Genomic DNA, 21247 nt, shown 5'->3' with positions numbered 1-21247 from the left:
AAAGGTCCAATCTTGAATGCCTGCCGAGTAAGTGTTTGCCAGCGAAAATAACAGTACTTGTAATGCATAAAAACGAATGTAAAATTATCATTTTTTTACTTGACAATTTTTTTAATTTTATCAATGCAGTTAAGTTGGACAAAAGTTGTATCAATGACGTAGGATGTACTGAAACAAATCACAGTATATGTGCAAAAACAAATAATTGTGTTTGTGAATCAAACTATTTTGCATTATCCAGAAAAACCTGTGAACCACTTTTGAACGGATTTTGTTCAAAAGATGAACAATGTACCATCGATAATTCTATTTGTGTTGACAATAGGTGCCAATGTAAACCTAAATATAAATTATATCCAAACAACCGATGTCTTACATGTAAGTTGCTTGATTCTTACCCTGACTAAGCCTTCAGAATTTCACCTTCAAACCCTACTTTATGTTGTCGCTGTAAAACTAGAGCGAGAACGTAGCACCTGCAGCAGGGGGGTATAAAACAGAAAAATAGAATTTTTTTCTTTCAATATTCAACTTAGCCATGTAAAGCATCACAACTAGGACACTGTGACTGACCGCAACGTAGGGTTGAAATGGCACAATTTATAGGTCTACGATAAAAATCTCGGTTTTTTTTTTATAATGGAACTTAAACATGCAAAACCTTCTCAATAAGAAAATTTGTAGATAAATTGAGAAAAATATAGATAGCCCGAACTGGGAATCGAACCCAGACCATGTCCGGCACTATACTATATTCCGTTCAATTTGATCTATAACTTATTGAGCCACACCGTCCATCGTACGGTAATACACCAATTTTATATAGAGGAACCTAAACATCTCTAAAAATCTCTACCTTACAACAACTGAACCATAACCCGGCCTACCACAAGCAACTATACTAGTTTCAAGAACTACCCGCGAAAATCCCAACAAACTCAACCATAACAATCTCTACCACAATATTGATCACCCATAAAAATGCCTACTATTAGCATCTCTTCCATTTACGAGCTTCCAATAAATAACCACATTTTAACTATACCAGAATAAATCTCTACTAAAAAACAGCCCTACCATTTTTCAAGCCGACCCAATAAAAACTCTACCATATAGTGAACACTACCAGAAAAGTAACACTGTCTTGATCATACACATACTATAACTAACTAAAAAAAAAAAAAAGTAATGATATTGTTCTTTCAACAGCTTACTTGAATGAATTATGTGCCAGTGACATAGATTGTGAGGGAATAAAACACGCAAAATGTTCAAATGATGGTAAATGTACATGTAAAAAAAATTTCTCACAATTTAACGAAACAACATGTATGCCTCTACTAAACGAATTCTGTACAACGCATGAAGAATGCATTGTTAAAGATTCAGTTTGTAGAGAAAATAAATGTCAATGTAAATTTTTCACGACTTCTGTATCTAATCGACAATGTATACCACGTAAGTATCGGCAACATTATTTTTTAAAATGGAAATTTATGAGGTCGAATTTCGGCATTTAGCCAAACCTTGTATATAATCTTGGTATATAAATTACATGATAGTAGATTGTATAACAAGTGGACTAAATTGGCCATTATTCGTCAATGCCAATGGCTTTAGCACGAATCAGAGGAACGCTTGCACGAATTGAAAGCAAGAGCTAAAAACATTGGGTTATACGGATAATAGTCTACGTATTACGTATTATACTTTATTCAACACATTTCTGGTTATCCTGATTTATCAAACATGCAATACATTGTCACAGTAGTCATTTAGCGATACGGTGCGAATTAGCGCTAATCAGACTAAAAATTTAACAGTAAAAGTATTTAATCGAAACTATAAATTAATATTCAACTAATAATTTGGTATCAAAACCTACTCTCTAAACATGAATAAGTGAATATTCACTAATTCTGGGTGCCAACCGAACCACTTTTTGAAATTAGTGGTTCGGTTTGCACTTGGAATTAGTGAATATTCACTTATTTTCACTAATTCATGTTTAGAGAGTTGTAATTAATTAATGTAACGGGGCTGTTAGGCCCACCTCCTAACAGGGATGCCGATACCTCGCCCTTTTGGGAATACTCGCGCTGCGTGGTCCCTATTTATAGAATCAACACCACCATATATTATAAAAGCGAAATATGAACATAAGCTCACATTAGCTTACCCATTAGACATGCATTGCATGTGGGTGCTTCACCAACAACCACCACGAATTTGACCTCATTTGGACCCAAACACTCCTCCCATCTCAGGAAATAGAGAGACTCTGGTCGAAGTGGCTTGGAATGGATCCCCCATGGTACCAGACTTCAGCTCTGGTCAACTGCTTGCCTAGATTAGTGGTGGGACGCAAGTTCTCCCCATAGCCTATGTAAAGGGCTACTCCACTTGTACCGTTCGGGTTCCCAACAAGCAATTATCCGCTTGTTCGTCCCCTGCTAGATTTTCTACTATCCCCGAGCTAGGCTGCACCCTAATTATTCGAGCCAAATTACAGTATAGAGAGCATCGGGGGTGCTTAGAGAGTAATTAATTAATTAATGTAACGGGACCTAAGTCCACCTCCGCCGACCGGAAGCCGATACCTCGCCCTTTTGGGCATACTCGCGTTGCGTGTGGTCTCTATTTTTATAATCAACTCCACCATATATTATAAAAGCGAAATATGAGCATAAGCTCACATTAACTTACCCATTAGGCATGCATTGCATGTAGGTGTCTCACCAACAGCCACCACGAGTCCTACCTCACTCGGCCCCCCATTCCTGCCATCCCAGGAAATAAAGAGACTCTGACCGAAATGGGGCTTGGAAATGGGGCCCCCATGGTACCAGACTTCAGCTCTGGAGAACTGCTTGCTTAGGATTAGTGGTGGGGTGCGCAAGTTCTTCCCCAACCCATAAGGGCTACCTCCACTTTGGAATATAATCACCAAGATTTCAAACATGCCATTATAAACACATGCCCTCATCCATCACCTAGTGATCTCTTATCTACGAGTTTTTTTGTGGACGCCATGATGTTTTGAGGCACAAAATGGCGGAGGACGGTCCACTCGCGATGCTTAGAGAGTATCTATCTTGATGATAATACGAGAAAAAATGTAAGAGGAATCATTAATAATGACTTCAATAGTGTCATTATGAGCATATTACGTCACGCTGGTTAAAAACTGAAACCGGTATTGCCTTTCAATTGACTACAGTTTACCGGTTTATAAATGACCACTTACTCAGATAGCCATTTTGTCTGTAACTTAATGTAGGTCTAATGCCGAAACGACGGCAATATTCCTTTGTTTTGATATAAATGGAGAGATCCCTTCTTAGGGTCATAAAGTGAGATTGCGTCGTGATAATTTATCTCGAAGATATTGCGTTCAACATGACGGCACCTCGACTGAAACCGCTTCTCAATAACGGAGTTGCGGACAATCTGTGGCTGTCTGGGTACGATTCACTCCATAGGCATGATAAAACCGCATAACCGTACATGTGTTGAACAAAAAGAGTTATTACTTTAACTTTTATTTTACTGTTATGTAGTACTGACGGATAAATTTTGTTACAATGATAATGATTGTCGCGATATAAATCATACAAAGTGTTCAAATAATCAACGATGTACTTGTGTATCAAATTATATTCCAATAAATAACACTGTTTGTGCACCACTTATAACTGGACACTGTGTAAATGATAATGACTGTATTACGGCAAATTCATTTTGTTTTAATAATACGTGTCAATGCAAATATAGTTATAGAGCACGTTCTTATTTTGAGTGTAAAAAAGGTAAAATGAATTATTATTGAATATCAATAGTCGTAAAATAAATTTTAATAATTTGAAACAATTAATTTTTTTTTTAATAAAGTTTCATTAGGGGATTCTTGTAATGAAAATTCAGATTGTGAGATGATAGCAAATACTCAATGTTCAAATCATAATAAAAAATGTATTTGTGACGACAATTCTTTTGCATATAATAAAACTTCTTGCATACCAATGATTGGTAAATTTTGCTCAAATGATAGTGAATGTGATTATGATCGCTATCATTGTTTTGATAATAAATGTCAATGTCTGAATCATTACTTGCCTGTGTCAGAAAATCAGTGTGTATCGTGTAGGTATTAAACTGTAACGTTGAATAATTTATTTTAAATCGTAGAAAATATTTCGTTGGTTCTACGACCAAAGTTGGAATTTTTTAATGTTTTTCAGAGTGAAAAAAGTTTGTTTTATTTTTATTTTTGTGATTACAGCATGGGTAGTTACCAAATGTAATAATGATACAGATTGTGGTGTTCCATGGCATTGGGAATGTTCAAAAAACAAAAGATGTTCATGTAAAGCAAACAATACTGCAATAAGTACTACAACGTGCTTACCACTTATTGGAGGATATTGTTGGAAAGATGATCAGTGTGTTGTTGAGAATTCTTTTTGCATTGATTTTCACTGCAGATGTGTGTACCCATTTATAGCTGTGGCTAATAATTTGTGTAGAATAAATTAAAGTATGCAGCCTAGATTTCAAAAAATCGACGTTTTCTTTTTTTTCGAAGAACATTGAAAAATCGACAGAGTATCTCTAGACAAAGACCCTGTTAAAATATGAGACCTTAGTATTAATAATATTTAAAGGTGGCGATTCGCGATTTTCTATTTTCCATTTAAGTAACATGGGAAAAAAAATTTTAAGTTTGGAATTTTATACCTCGGCGATGGCTTATTGAACAGATAAGTTCAGGACATATTTTTGTAGGGAATTAAACGCTCTACAAAAAAAGTCTCTTGTCATTTTTTAATAAATCCATCTGTTCAAAAGTTATTGGAGCTCGAAGTCAAGTTAGAGTAAATTTTGAGATCTTTTTACTTTTCCGGCGAAACTATCGAACTTATCATAAAATGTTATGAAATCTTTTGTGTAGACAATTTTATTTCCTACAAATTATCCTGAATAAATTTATTTCAAATTTCACATTGTTTTCTAGTTATTTCCATTTTAATGCCAAGCTCTTAAAATCGATCAGAAGACTATTTTTTTTATGAGCTTGGCATTAAAATGGAAATAACTAGAAAACAATGCAAAATTCAAAAAATATTTATCAATGATAATTGTAGGAAATAAAATTGTGTACAAAAAAGGTTTCGTGACATTTTATGATAAGTCCGACAGTTTCGCCGGAAAAGTAAAAAGATCTTGAAATTTACTCTAACCTGACTTCGAGCTCCAATAACTTTTGAACAGATGAATTTATCAAAAAATGATAAGAGACTTTTTTTGTGGAGCGTTCAATTCCCTCCAAAGATATGTCCTGAACTTATCTGTTCAATAAGCCATCGCCGAGGTATAAAATTCCAAACTTAAAATTTTTTTTTCCATGTTATTTAAATGGAAAATAGAAAATCGCGAATCGCCACCTTTAAATATTATTAATACTAAGGTCTCATATTTTAACAGGGTCTTTGTCTAGAGATACTCTGTGGATTTTTCAATGTTCTTCGAGAAAAAAAAAAAAAGTCGGTTTTTTGAAACACTCTAATGCAGCCATACAATTGAAAAATCTTTTTAATGTGAAAAATATGAAATTTAGAATATTTGTATTCGTTATATTAATCTAAGCAATTCAAGGATTTATAAGTATATATACGTGTAAATTAAAGGTTGTTATTTTCTTATCAGCACTAAATGATTTTGTTTTTTTTACTTTTCATTTTTGCGCATTAAAACTAAGCAATAAATCTAGAAATTGTATCCATTAATTATTGTGAATCGTATAAATAAAGTCAATACCTCTGTATCTCTCCTTTATTGAAGCTGGGACGTCGGTAACAAAGATGATATGGTTGTCGATAAAACATATTAGTAGCGACTGTTGGTAAAAAATGATTTCTCATGGTATAATTGCAGTGAGTAATATTGAATCTGTTTTTATTTTAATTATAGACAATAGTTAAGGTAATACTGATTGAAAAGAATTAAAAATGATGAAATTCGAATTCTTATCAATAATTTCAATTCTTTTGTTTGTTTATATAGATATACAGTTTGCATGGGGTGGCCGCTTCTCAATTCTTTTCAATCAGTATTTTTAACCAGGGAGCACCAATTATTGACGGGGGGTCCAATTATTGAAGCCCTATCCTATTTTAGAACATATTCAATTACCTACTATATTAATAATGATTGTATATATTTTTAAACAATCTATATAATTTAAGAAATCAAAAAAAAATTATTGTTAGTGAAAAATATTAGATATTCATTAATAAAAAAAAACTTCATTATAGTCTATCGAAACAGCTTGTGTGCGTCAATTTTCTTAACTATTGCGGTTAGAAAAGCAGTCTTTTGAAACGATGATTTTTAATTATTTTTTCCATCTAATCACATCAATTTTTTTTTTATAAATAAATAAAATATAAAAAATTAACAATATTATATATTTACAGTAAATTATATGCTTTTTAATTTTAAAATAGTGGATGTCAATAATTAGTACATAATATTGAAGTTGTATCTTATATAGTTGTCCCGATGAAAGCTTGAGATTTTTTTCCCACCGCGGTTTCTTCCCCCACCCTTTAAATGTTGGTTTTGGTGGCTTTGCACATGCGCACATTCAAATATCATGGTGGTAGGAGAAAGAACTGATGGGGAAAAAATCCCAAGCTTTCATCGAAACGACTATATTGACAGGTCAGTAGACAGCGCCATGACGTCTTTTTTTCAAACATAAATCCATTAAAAACTTAAACCATAATATTCGAGAACCCACGCTGTCATATGTATAATGTTGAATTGTTTTAAAAAAAATGATGAATTGATTTTTATTTAATTAAAAAAAACATTTTTAGTAGTTTCGTGTTTAAAATAAAAATGAGTGAAAAACATTATACATCAAATATTTATTGATTAAATTAAAAATTAACCTCATTTTCAAAAAGTAAATGTAAAGTTCAACAGATCAGTGACACATGCGCAGTAAGGGTGTCAATAATTGGAGCAACAGCATGTCAATAGTTAGATCAGTCGGGTTTTTAACTTGTCAATAATTGGTGTATCCGTGTAACTTATTTTATCGCTTTAAATTAATTAGTAAATGTAATTTATTATTATAAAAAAATATAAATTTGTTTAGTTAAAAGACTAAATGAGACAATGTTAAAATTAAAATTCAATAATATTAATCGTTAATATGTTTAAAAAAATGGAATTACAATCTTGTCTCTTATAGTGTCAATAATTGGTGCTTCTACCTTATAGGAAAAAAGTGAAATCATTTTCATTAAAATTATATAGCTTTATTCAACTAATATACCACTGTATTACAAGACATAATTTTAGAAGATTTCGAAATAGTATAAGAAATATAAATGCAGATAAATGTAACAGAACTATACTCGTGTAGTTTAATTTATTGTTCAACAATTTTATGTGTTGATTGCCCAACTTAATCTACTTGCTTGTTTTAACATATTCTTCCTTATAACGGTTTAAACTGCAACAATAATTAGACGAAACTCTTATTTAATAAAAAAAAGTCGGACAGATTTCAAATACATCATTGATTCGATTTAATTTTAATACTATAGAATAACATTCATTTTTTTTTAAGTTCATTTTGTCACTTACATTGCATACATAAATTATCGGCAACCGATATGAAGTTTATCTTGCATTTACACTGAAAATTATCACAAACAGAATTTTCAGGCTGACATTGCTGATTCTTCCAACAATATCCACCGATTATTGGGCGACAGGTTGATTTATTTATCGCAACATTATTCATTTTACACAGACATTTTCTATGTTTCGAACATTCAGAGTGCCATGGCTCACCACAATCCAAATTGTTGTTACAAGAGAATGCTAAAGATTCTAAATTAAAAAAAAAATAAAAATTAAGCCGTATGATACACAATAGTAGTTTATACTACATACCCGAGTCAAAATTTAAATCGTAGATTGAACGTACAAGACGTTGAAAACGTAAATTCAAGCTTTGAAGACGTAATTAGTCTAAAACGTATTTTAGACGTAGTTGACGTACGAAAACGTAAATAAGACTTGCAATAAAACAATTAAACTATATCGGAAACATTTCGTTGCCAAAAGACATGTCTAGCAGCTAGAAGATAAGAAATAAAAATTCTTAGCAGCTGTAGAAAAATATTTTGGGCCTTGCAGGAGATAACTCTACTGATGTTCAGTTTTTCGAGTTTTTTTAGGTGTTACAGACTACCTAGAAGCTGGTAGACAAAAATGTTTCCGATATAGTTTAATTGTTTTATTGCCAGTTTTGAAAGGTTGTATCTACGATTTACGATTACGCAAGTCTTATTTACGTTTTCGTACGTCAGCTACGTCTAAAATACGTTTTACGACTATTTACGTCTTCAAAAAGTGAATTTACGTTTTCAACGTCATGTACGTTCAATCTACGATTTAAATTTCGACTCGGATGTGTACTAAAGAATAAAAATTTGACAATCATTTTTGCTTCTGTCCACCTGCAGGATACAGTATTTTTTGCAATTCCTGCTATAAAAGTTCAATTTTCGAGAAGTCAAAAATTAAAATTTCATTTTAAATCAAAATTTTCCAAGGATATGATAATTTTCAACATGATCAACAGCGTGAGATCGTTCGTTTTCTTATGCCAGTTACCATGAACTGACAAAGTTGTAGATCATACACGATACATATCGCATGAGCGACAGAAAATTAAAAGTAATGTGTTGTCACAACGTTTAGTGACGTTTCCTTTGCTTCAAGTTCAATCATGTCGTTAGTTATAGAGAGCAAAATTAACTAAAGTCACTGAACATGACAACTGATTAGTACGTTAGTACAATAAAGTTAAAACTTATATTTAGCGCTTCCGACACGACTTACAGCGCTCGGAAACAGAACTTTCAAAGCAATTAATGCAAAACGTTTTTTGCTTGACTGCAAGCTAAATCTTAAAGGGAAATTACTATCATGCTCTGGTAATAAACGTTATAGTTGTACTGAAGAAAGAATTACTTTTTCTCCCACTTTATTCTACTATTGAGTCAGTACTGCGCATGCGCCTTTGTACAAATACATGCACTTTCTCATATGTAGTGGGGGAAATGATAATTCTTCGCGGACTATAGTTGTAAATAAAATCTAGTATTGATCCTAACTTATCAATGCATTCAGAAAACAGGAGAGATAATATATTTTCAGACTCAGATATGTTTTAAGGGGAAAAGAAAAAAATTGTTCTGAAAAATTCGTTAATCATCGAGAAATAACTTACTTGTGACACACTGTCTACTGGAAACAGCTATTAGAGGAGGTTTACATTGACATTTCTTATCAATACAGTGCATATCTTCTGACAAACAGTTAACGTCATCTTTACAAGCTGTTCCAATCGTTGGTAAACATGTTGAGTTATTTGCAGCATAATTACTTTTATCACATATGCATATTTTATTGTCAGAACAAACTGAATTATCTATGGTCCCACAGTCTGAATTAACGTTGCATCGCATTCCCAACATTGCTTGATTGAAAAAAAAATTTTTTTTTTTAATGAAACGCAGTAAAAGACAATTATTACATATTTTAAATAAATTTCAAAATCAATGCGCATAACGATGAATAAAATTGATCTAACAAGACATAGCCAAATCTAATCGAATTAAATGAAATTGAATTATGTGTTAGTTAATTTTTTTTACTTGGTAGACATTTATTATCAGATTCTGGTGTATAGTAAGGACCACATTGACATTTATTCTCTGAACAAATAGAATTATCAGTAACACAATCTTCATTTTTCAAACAATCATTAAACAAAAGTGTTGCGCAATGGGTACTATCGACTTCAACGTAATTTTCTTTACAAACACACCGTCGATTCTGTGAACACTGTGAATTAGTTATACTTGTGCAGTTGTCGTCAGAATCACAATATTTTTTTGCTTGTACTACAAAAAAAAAAATAAAATAACAATTCATCACACTGTGCCACAACATTACTTGTAAGCACTTAACTGACCTAATATACATGCAATATTAGATACAGTAATATAACCAGACCTGCATTGACATTCATTATCAATACAAACTGAATTCTTTATCCCACATTCTTCATCAGTTAAACAAGAATAGCCATTAGGTGATGCGCACATTGTTTTATTGAGTTCAATGTAATTCTCTTTACAAATACATTTTTTATCACTCGAACATTCCGAATTTTTTACAAGATCACAATCTATATCTTCAGTACATTGCCCTCCTAAATGACCTAAAATAAATATTAAAAAAAAAAATATGTTAATAGATTTCTGAAAAAAGTTATCTGTCAAAATTGAATAATTTACGATAATAATTACAAGTTCTCATTAAAATATTATTATAGTTGATTCAATGTATTGTCATACACTTTAATATCAAATACGATAGATAATTAGTTATGTCATTAACATATAGGCAAGTGATATACCTGATCAGGTATGATGCTGCATCCATGTTTAAAGCATTATAGAAAGTGTCCCAAAAAGATGGGGTAGAGAGAAGGTAGGGACCCTAGCGGATCCGAATTACGGTAATTTTCCGCATGTTCCCGCAATTTACGGCTATTTATAGTAATATTTTGTATTTTACTGTAAATTTCACCGTAAGCAACGTATGTTTTTTTGTTTTTACAGTGCAATACATAACTTTACGGTGAAATACCGTAGAGGTAATATTCTGTATTTTACTGTAAATTTCACCGTAAACACCTTTTTTTTTATTTTTACAGTTACTACAGTGCAACAATAATACTTAACTTTACTGTAAATTACCTTCTCTTAGTGGAAATTTGCGGTAAAAATACCATACTGTTACTATGAAATACCGTAAATTACGGAAAATGGCATTAATTACCGTAGTTCGGATCCTTCAGAGAATGAAGGGGTAAAAAGAGTATGCAATTCTGAGTTGTAGGGGAGGGTGGGGCAGAGCGGCCCCCCTGAAATTTTGACCAAAAAAAAAATTTTTTTTTTTTCGACTAATTACTATAAATCCGATGTGTTTGCACATTTTTACCCCTACGCATGACATTTGGGGCAAAATGGACAAGCCCAAAATTTTGAAAAAGTAATTTTTTCATATTTTTATCGTCAAATTAAAAAAAAATTATTATAATTCCACATTTCTAGCCCTACGCATAACACCTGGGGCAAAATGGACCAGCCGAAACTTCCGAAAAAATTATTTTTTCATATTTTTCGGCCGTTTCTCGATGTAAGAGGCAAATTTGGTCACTAAAAATTCATAAAAATTAAATTTTTTTTTTTAGTTGATAAATTTTTGAAATAAAGTAAAATTATAGAATTGATTTTTTTTTTTTTATTAAATAACAATTAGTAATTAAGGTAATCGAGAGTGAACGATTTTTACGCTTTAAAAAATTTTGTTCGAGTAATATAAAACCAAAAATAGTTGTCAAGAGAAAGAAATACATTCTTAATGATGAAAACAATTTAAAAAAACAAAAAACGAAAAAAAAAAATTTTTTTATCACTTTTTGAAGGGGGGCCGCTCTGCCCCACAAAAAAAAAAATTTTTTTTCAGAATTTTGGCAAAATGTCCATAAATTTGTTCGAAATAGGACAAAAGTAGAGTGATCTTATGGTTGAAAGCCACAAAAAATAATAACTGGCTTAGGGGGGCCGCTCTGCCCCACCCTCCCCTATAGTCCTCAAGACAATGCTACTAGGAAGCGTTTACAAAAACAAAAAATGTATATTTACTTGGTACACATTGATAGTTTAAATGTGGTTCATAATCTCGTCTGCATTCACATTTCTTTCGCATGCAAAACGAATCTTTAATAGCACATGTATCATATAAGGAACAAGTTTCAAATAAAAGTGGTGAACAAATTGATCCAGATAATGCGACGTAATTTAATTCACAAACACATACACCTAGAGAGCAAAATGAGTACTTAACGTCATAACAATCGTTATTGTTATTACAATTTTTTTCCAAAAATACTGCAAAGATTAAGAACAAAATGATTATTGAGTTTAAATAAAAACGTAATCAACATTTTTCATTTTTATAAAATAATATCACTTACTAGGTGAGCATTCAAATTTAGATACAGATATATAGTTAAAAGCGCAATTACATTGATTTAAAAAACAAATTGTATTATTAGGAAAACAGTCATCATTTTTATTACAGTATCCCCCTATAAGTGGCGCACACGTAAATTCATTTTTCATACTATGATCGTATTGACAAATACACTTATTGGTTTTCGAGCATATCGAGTACTTAATATCACGACAATCCTCATTCTTTGTACAAGATTGTCCTAAGGAGACTTTACAGAAAATACTAAATAAATTCATGGTTATAGAGAATTTATAAAAATTTTGTACGTTAGGGGAGGAGGAGGGAAAAAACGAGGTACTTAAGGAAATTCTAAGTTTTCGGGGACTCAAATACGTTAAACCTTTTTTTCAATGAGTTTCAAAATAAATGGAAAAAATTTTCAGTTGCCGTTAAAAAAAAATAGTCATTTTTTGTGGGCAAAATGGGGACCCGCTAAAAAATGTGAAAAAAAAATGATAGTCTGATAGTTAAATAAATTTGATTAAATTAAATGTTCTTGTATTAACTTACATAAAGAAAAACTACATTTCACATGATTATTTAATGCTAATAGAGAAAAAAATTTTTCAATAGTTTTTATCATAAAAAAAAGGCATTCACATTTTTCGATTGACACTCGATTTTCGAAAACGTTAAAAAAACATTCAAAAAAATGTATTTTCTTAATAAAGTTTAGGGGATACCCCGTTTTGCACCCCTTTCCCCTATATTCTTACTTGGTAGACATTGATCATTAGATCGGCGTGAATAATGAATATCACATGTGCATTGATGACTTGAACAAATAGAGTTAGTTGTAGCACAGTCATCATTTTCCTCACAAAATTCATACAATAATGGTGCACATCTTGTGTAACTAACTTGAATATAGTTTGCTTCACAAACACATACTTTGTCTTTAGAACACACAGTATTTTGAATCATTTCACAATCAAGATTTTCATGACAGTATTGATTAATAATACCTAAATTGACAAAAAACCATAATTATTATTATTTTTTTTTTAAATTCAGATAACAATCAATGAAAAATAATGATATCTTCATAAATAATTATGATTTACTTTCTAGACATTGATCATTAGACTCTCGTAGAAAGTTGTTTCCGCATTGACATGTATTCTCAATACAGTTTGAATTATTGACCGCACATGGAATGCTTTTTGAACAATACTCATCTATCAATGCTGCACATATTTTTTTATTTATTTCAACATAATTGATTCTACAGACACATTTTTTATCATTAGAACATACAGAATTATATATTTGAGCACAATCTAAATTATCGTAACAAGGTAATCCTAATTCCACTGAAAATCAAGATTTTAATTACAAAAATAGTTATTGGCGTAACTAGTAGGGTAAGTGATTCATAATGTGTCAGCGCGATGCGTTTAGCACGAGTCGCAGGTGCGCAGGCACGAGCGAAGCGAGTGCATACTGCGCACCGGAGACGAGTGCTAAACACATCGCGGGTGACGGATTATGACTTACCCTACATGTTGCGCCCATAGTTTTATTCAACTCATATGCGCTATCCACGTCTTATTAATCGCCTAAAAAGCGAAGTCTCAATAGCTGTTTAGTGACATGGTGAAAAAAAAACATTCGGCATCACAACCTTGGCTACTCAATGGGTAACAACAGGGAATTGTAATTACCCCATATTCAGTAAGAGCTTGAAAGATAGTTACGTTTATTTTCATTACGTCACAATGGCCGGGATAGTAGACATCTTTATTGCGTTTTGACAAATAATTTTTCACCAGTCGGTAAACGGCCATTTAGGGTTCGCATTTTAGGCATGATAAAACGTGAATAGCGCGCATGAGTTGAATAAACATATATACATGTCCATATAAGGCATACATAACAAATACATATGCTTTATATATAAGCATCTGGGAACATACATTATATAAAAAGCTAATTATATACAAGGTATGAACTATAAGTATTTTTATTTTGTTCATCCGACCTTATAGCCAAACTTTCTGGTCAGAAAGTAGATGTCAATTACTTGTGGTCAAGTTAACGACAGCGTGTCGACAACTTCACACTTTTGTAACTTTTGAGTACAAGTTGACGCCAATTTTCCCAGAAAGTTGGCGACAATCTACGGCCGCAAGGTTGACAAAAAGTTTCCCGGAATTTTCCTTTAACTTAGAACATTCCCAATTTATTGCGTTCAATTTAGCGCTAACCGACCGTCAATTTCGCTATCCGGGCAAGTGTTATACATTAATACGAGAACCATTTTTAGGGTAATAAAGCGAGGCCGCGTCTTGCCAATTAATCTCGAAGCGGTCTGTTAACCAGTACAGAGAACTAGTGCTACGGGCGAGCCTTCCCTACCCCACTTCGTCCATAGTCTCCTTATTTTCTAATATGAGAGAGGTGTTGGGCCCGAGGAATTTTGGACTCATGGTGGTTGTGGATAGACATCACCGGTCAATGGAGTAAATTCTTCAAACTCATCACTGATTAACGATCACCCTGGTCACCACGATTATATTTTTTGATCGAAAGTGTCATCTGGGGGGTAAATGAGGATGTACGCGACTCGTGTGTACCCAAAGGGTGAGGAAACGGCCCCCGTGTAAAGGGGTGACCATTTGAAAGTAACGTTACCAGTCAGCTCTGTCACATTAATCGTCTATTTGTGATAACAGATTGACGACAAACTGGTCCGTATTTTGACGTCAGTTTGCCACCAGGTAACTGTTCCATTCAGCGTATTAATATCACAATTAATGCAACATGTGAGGTTATTAAATAACTAAAATATTATTCAATAAATAAATAAATTGTTATAGATATTTACCAGGATTACATTGTTTGTCAGATATAGATGCGAATTCAGGTTTGCAACTGCATTTATTATTTATACAAATAGAATTATCAACAGTACACTCTATGTCGGTAAAACAAGTTCCGTTTAAAATAGGTAAACAAGTTGTTTTAGTTGCTTGGACATATTTATCACCACAAACACATCGTTGATTATTTGAACATATTGAAAATTCTATTTCATTGCAATCTGTATTTGTTTCACATGTTCCTTTTAGAATAGCTATGAAATTGATACAACAGTTATGTTAATCTTATAATTATCAAATTATATAAGCTCTAATCATACTTGGTACACATTTAAAGCCTCGAGATACATAGTTTTGTTTGCATTGACATGTATTATCGATACATATTGAATTATTTATAGCACAAAGTTCATTGTGAGTGCAAGGCATGTTTAATAAGGGCGCGCATGTGTTTTTGCTTACTGGTTGATATTTCGATTCACATGCACAGACATTTTGTTTAGAACAAATTGAATGATCAGTCGAGCTAAAGCAATCTGTATCATCTTTGCAACTCATACCCAAATAAACTACTGCATTGAGACATGAAAAAAATTGTTTTAACTCACATTAGTTGTTGATATTAATTAATATTAATACTTGTTATTTGCTTACTTGGTTCACAATCAGTTTTAGATAATGATGGTTTCAAATGAAGCTTGCATTTACATTTATTTTCAATACAAATAGAGTCATCTGGGATACACGATTCATTTGTTAAACAGAAACCATCAATGATTGGTGCACATAATGTCGGAGTCAATACAATTGTATTGGATGTACATCCACAAACTTTATTTTCATTACAGTTTGAATGTTTAACTTGCTCACAGTCTAGATCGTCAACACATGGTAATCCCAGTATTTCTATAATTTTATAAATATAAATATGTAATAAACATACGTCCAAGGCGGTTTCATGTCAAGTGATTTCAACAACATCTGATCCAATTAATAGATAGTCCAATCTCCGTAATAGCAATTCGATTTAGCCTTTTTAGCTATTGGATCTATAAAATTGTCACTGGGATCAGCTATCTAGGATCATTTGTCGTGGGATCAGATAGCTGCACACAGTCGATGCTTATATACTTCTGCCATTATTACTCGACTATTGCACTATTTAGACTATATTCTATCCATGTTACTCTATTATATAGATGAATTCATACTCACTTCGTACGCAAAAATGATCAGATACCGAGAAGTAATTATTTTGGCATTGACATTCGTTATTGATGCAAACGGAATTATCTGTTGCACACTTTTCATTTTTCCAACAAAATTCTCCTAACTGTGGCGCACATGTTGTTTCATTTAGCTGAATATTGTTTTTCCGACAAACACATTCGTTATCTGTAGAACATTTGGCGTGGATTATCATATCACAATTGGCATCAGTTTCACATGACATACCCAACTTTCCTGATATTGTATACAGCACAATTTCTTGTATAACAAAAAAAGAAATGAGTAATTCTATATTTTTATGATTAAAAATACAGAAAAAGATTAAAAATTGTAAAACAAAATTTTCTGTAACAACAGCCGCGACTCTTTCTCATAGAATAGGGCTGGGCAAAATCGGGACACAAAAGAAATATAGCACTGTTGTAAATTGTAATGCAGGGGTTCTGTACTCTCTACTTATTTTTAAATAAAATCAAAGTAATGTACAGTCAGAAAAAAAAATATGCTGCTAACTAAATTCAGTTTTTTTAACAAAATTGTCTTGGGCTCAACGGCGCTGAAAGACTTTCGGTTTGATCAAATTGATGGTAGTTCGCAGCACATATTTGTTTGCTCTTTGTATTAATAATTAATATTAAAGAAATGTTTTATACTGCAATTAGTAACCCACGTGAAAAAGGAAATTTACTATGGTTTCAGATATCTTATTTTGCCCAGCTCTCATTTAACTTAATGTTAAGATAAAATTGAAAATGAATAATACCCTTTTCAGTGCATACAAAATAACCAACTGTTGAATTTTCTTTGCATTGCATATTGTTATTACAGCATGGTTTCAAGTCGAGAGGATTACACTAAAAAATAAAACGAAAATAATAATTGGTAATGATAGCTTTTTTTTTAAGTTCAGTAAAATAATTGCTGTTATTTTCGGGAATTCGCTTCGGGCTGTATTGTGAAACAAGAGAACTCTTGACGATTTCATCGCTCTTACTTTACTTGGGGGCTACATTTATTTTTAGCTCGCTTGCGATACAGCGCAGCTTGTTCGAATATTTTGGAGCAAATATCACAATTTTCCATTTCTTAGACACATCATAAATAACTATTTTAATAATAACCTGCTAGAAATACTTTATAATCATTTTGAAAAACGCTGACTTCAAAAGAATAATTCGAAATGATCACATATAATTATGTGCAAAAGAAAACGTCATCATAGATAAGGAATATCTATATATCTCTATATATATATATATAAATATATATATATATATATATATATATTATATATATGTATGAGGGTGTTTCCAAAAAAGTAAAATTTTTTTTTCTTCTCGGAATCGAATGCTCTACAAAAACAGTTTCTTATCATTTTTTGATAAATCCATCTCTTTAAAAATTATTTGAGCTTGAAATTAAATTTACAGAAAATTTTTAGATCTTTCTACTTTTCCGGGGAAACCATAGGTCTAACTCGGAGTTTTTCAAAATTCCACAGTGCTCTCTAATTATTTTCATTTCAATGTCACGCTTCAAAAAATAGTATATTCTGCTCGATATGTATTGGGAGGGACAGGTGAACCTTCTGCCTGTTACTTGTAATTATTCGGATAAAAAAATAAATGTGACAAAATCATCAATGGAATATTATAAAAGTCATATTAAATGCCAATTACAATTATTCAATATTAGTTATAACTAATACTTACCAAACTTCTGTCATTACCGCAAGCAATAATTCTGCTTTCGCCATCACCTAATATTGGATTAGCGAACAACGCAAGAAATGCTAATATACCACAACTTACAGACAATAATATATGAACGGTCATTTTAACATCTACTGTCTACAAAACTCAAAAATATACTATCTGTAAGTTTAATACTTTTTATATAAAGTCACTACCTGACATCACAATTCAATTAAATGTAATGGCAATTTTTTATAATTGGCTTACTTCGATCATTTTTATTTTTGACACCACTTAGTAAGTAAACGTTTTAATTTTTTATATGATTTGGAAACTAAATAACATAAATACAGTTATTATATAAGGTCACGAATATTTTAAAATATTTAAGGAAAATGTTTCAAAATTCATAGATTTATTTACTTACGATTGAAAATTTAAAAGAAACAAAAAGTCCATTTTTATGGCTTTTTTTTGTTGAAATATAATTATAACAGTTAATTAAAAAAATAATTGGAAGGGAAGTTTAGTTTTTACAAGTCTCATTCCTAATGAACTTGAATGTTTTTAAGTCATGGAGAATACACACATATTTTTTAGAAAATATTATAATTCTTTGAGAGCTAACAAAAAAAAAAAATCTATAAAATTTGAAATGAAGATCTTCATTATAATTATGCTTACCCAGCACGCATAAATTATCACATACGGAGATGAAATTAGATTTGCATTTACACCAATAATCAATGCAGGCAGAATTATGAACCTGGCATTGAGGGTCTGGCCAACATAGCCCATCTATTATTGCTCTATGAAATGAACTTTGGTTTTTTTACTAAAAGGATACCAGTATTGTTACCAGAATGAAAAATTTACCAGGAGGAAAAAAACTTTTTTTTCAGTCTACAGTTAGGGACAATACTCATTGTTGTCAGCACATCTATTGATCTAGAGATCAATACTCATTTGTACTTATTTACTTTTCGTTTTCGCCCATAAAAAATAAGTAATAAATCTAGTAATTAGGGGAGGGTGGGGCAGAGCGGCCCCCCTGAAATTTTGACCAAAAAAAAAATTTTTTGTTTTTCGGCTAATTACTATAAATCCGATATGTTTCCGCATTTTTACCCCTACGCATGACATTTGGGGCAAAATGGACAAGCCCAAAATTTTGAAAAAGTGATTTTTTCATATTTTTATCGTCAAATTAAAAAAAAATTATTATAATTCCACATTTCTAGCCCTACGCATAACACCTGGGGCAAAATAGACCAGCCGAAACTTCCGAAAAAATTATTTTTTCATATTTTTCGGCCGTTTCTCTATGTAAGAGGCAAATTTGATCACTAAAAATTTATAAAAATTAAATTTTTTTTTTTAGTTGATAAATTTTTGAAATAAAGTAAAATTATAGAATTGATTTTTTTTTTTTTATAAAATAACAATTAGTAATTAAGATAATCGAGAGTGAACGATTTTTTACGCTTTAAAAAATTTTTTTCGAGTAATATAAAACCAAAAATAGTTGTCAAGAGAAAGAATTACATTCTTAATGATGAAAACCATTTAAAAAAAAAAAAAACGAAAAAAAAAAATTTTTTATCACTTTTTGAAGGGGGGCCGCTCTGCCCCACAAAAAAAAATAAAAATTTTTCAGAATTTTGGCAAAATGTCCATAAATTTGTTCGAAATAGGACAAAAGTAAAGTGATCTTATGGTTGAAAGCCACAAAAAATAATAATTGGCTTAGGGGGGCCGCTCTGCCCCACCCTCCCCTATATCCATTAATTATTTTGAATAGGATAAATAAAGTTAATACCTCTGTATCTCTCATCCTTTATTGAAGCTGGGACTTCGGTAGCAAAGATAATATGATTGTCAATAACACACATTCGTAGCAACTGTTGGTAAAAACTGATTTCCTATGGTAGAATTGCAGTAAGTAATATTGAATCCGTTGTTTTTTAACTATAGATAATAATTATAGGAAAAAAGTGAAATCATTTTCATTAAAATTATATAGCTTTATTCAACTCATATACCACTGTATTATAAGACATAATTTTAGAAGATTTCGAAATAGTATAAAAAATATAAATGCAGATAAATGTAATAGAACTATACTCGTGTAGTTTAATATATTGTTCAACAATTTTATGTGTTGATTGTCCAACTTAATCTACTTGCTTGTTTTAACATATTCTTCCTTATAACAGTTTAAACTGCAACAATAATTAGACGAAACTCTTATTTAATAAAAAAAAGTCGGACAGATTTCAAATACATCATTGATTCGATTTAATTTTAATACTATAGAATAACATTCATTTTTTTTTTAAGTTCATTTTTTCACTTACATGGCATACATAAATTATCGGCAACCGGTATGAAGTTTATCTTGCATTTACATTGAAAATTATCACAAACAGAATTTTCAGGCTGACATTGCTGATTCTTCCAACAATATCCACCGATTATTGGACGACAGGTTGATTTATTTATCGCAACATTATTTATTTTACACAGACATTTTTTATGTTTCGAACATTCAGAGTGCCATGGCTCACCACATTCCAAATTTTTGTTACAAGAGAATGCTAAAGATTCTAAATTAAAAAAAAAAAAAATACAAATTTAGCCGTATAATGCATAACGATTTTTGCTTGACAGTAATCTAAATCTTGAAGGGAAATTACGATTATGCTCTGGATAATGAACGTATTACCAACACTCTGAATTTCATTCTACCATTCCCACCATCTAATACCACTAAAAAACTACTAAAACTTTCTTTGAGACTTACAACGAAAAATTCAATTTAAATTTTAGGTTTCCACTATATTTAAATGGTGTATTACCGTACGATGGACGGTGTGGCTCAATAAGTTATAGATCAAATTGAACGGAATATAGTATAGAGCCGGATAGCTCAACTGGTAGAGCACTGGGCGCGATACCGAATTGGTCTGGGTTCGATTCCTAGTTCGGGCTATCTATATTTTTCTCAATTTATCTATAAATTGTCTTATTGAGAAGGTTATTTGCATGTTTGCATGTTTAGGTTTCCACTATATTTAAATGGTTATTTGCTCTAAAACATTCATTCTACTTATACATATTTATTCACTATTTATAAAATTTTTCAATCATTTTAAATTATTCGACTATAATAATGATCACATTATATATGTATATTTAGCATATATATATATATATATATATATATATATTTATTCATTTATTATTAATTAAACTAATAAAAAAAATCTGTCTATTGGTTGACCCTGCGGGCCAGCCCCAAAACTTTCGGCTGTTTTCGAGCTC

General features: G+C 31.4%; 2 protein-coding genes across 2 annotated transcripts; one reads left to right on the top strand and one right to left on the bottom strand.

The window, feature by feature from the left end:
* Positions 1 to 1257: 1257 nt before the first annotated feature.
* On the top strand, positions 1258 to 5031 carry LOC130672235 (rh5-interacting protein-like). The gene is made up of 4 exons (XM_057476670.1): positions 1258 to 1458; positions 3561 to 3809; positions 3892 to 4143; positions 4283 to 5031. The coding sequence occupies exons 1-4, from the start codon at positions 1332 to 1334 to the stop codon at positions 4534 to 4536; spliced, it is 882 nt and encodes a 293-aa protein (XP_057332653.1). The 5' UTR covers positions 1258 to 1331; the 3' UTR covers positions 4537 to 5031.
* A 4643-nt stretch (positions 5032 to 9674) lies between these two features.
* Positions 9675 to 18199, bottom strand: LOC130678734 (prion-like-(Q/N-rich) domain-bearing protein 25). Its single transcript, XM_057486170.1, has 10 exons — positions 18191 to 18199; positions 17942 to 18079; positions 16993 to 17083; positions 15654 to 15905; positions 15005 to 15253; positions 13242 to 13490; positions 12894 to 13142; positions 10064 to 10312; positions 9744 to 9992; positions 9675 to 9694 (listed from the first exon to the last, which is right to left on the bottom strand). Exons 1-10 carry the CDS (start codon positions 18197 to 18199, stop codon positions 9675 to 9677), a joined length of 1755 nt encoding a protein of 584 aa, XP_057342153.1.
* Positions 18200 to 21247: the final 3048 nt, after the last annotated feature.

This window comes from Microplitis mediator, chromosome 1 (assembly GCF_029852145.1).
Source record: "Microplitis mediator isolate UGA2020A chromosome 1, iyMicMedi2.1, whole genome shotgun sequence".
Taxonomy (NCBI): domain Eukaryota; kingdom Metazoa; phylum Arthropoda; class Insecta; order Hymenoptera; family Braconidae; genus Microplitis; species Microplitis mediator.
The sequence above is the reverse complement of the archived record's forward strand: the minus strand, read 5'-3'. Positions and strand labels throughout refer to the sequence as shown.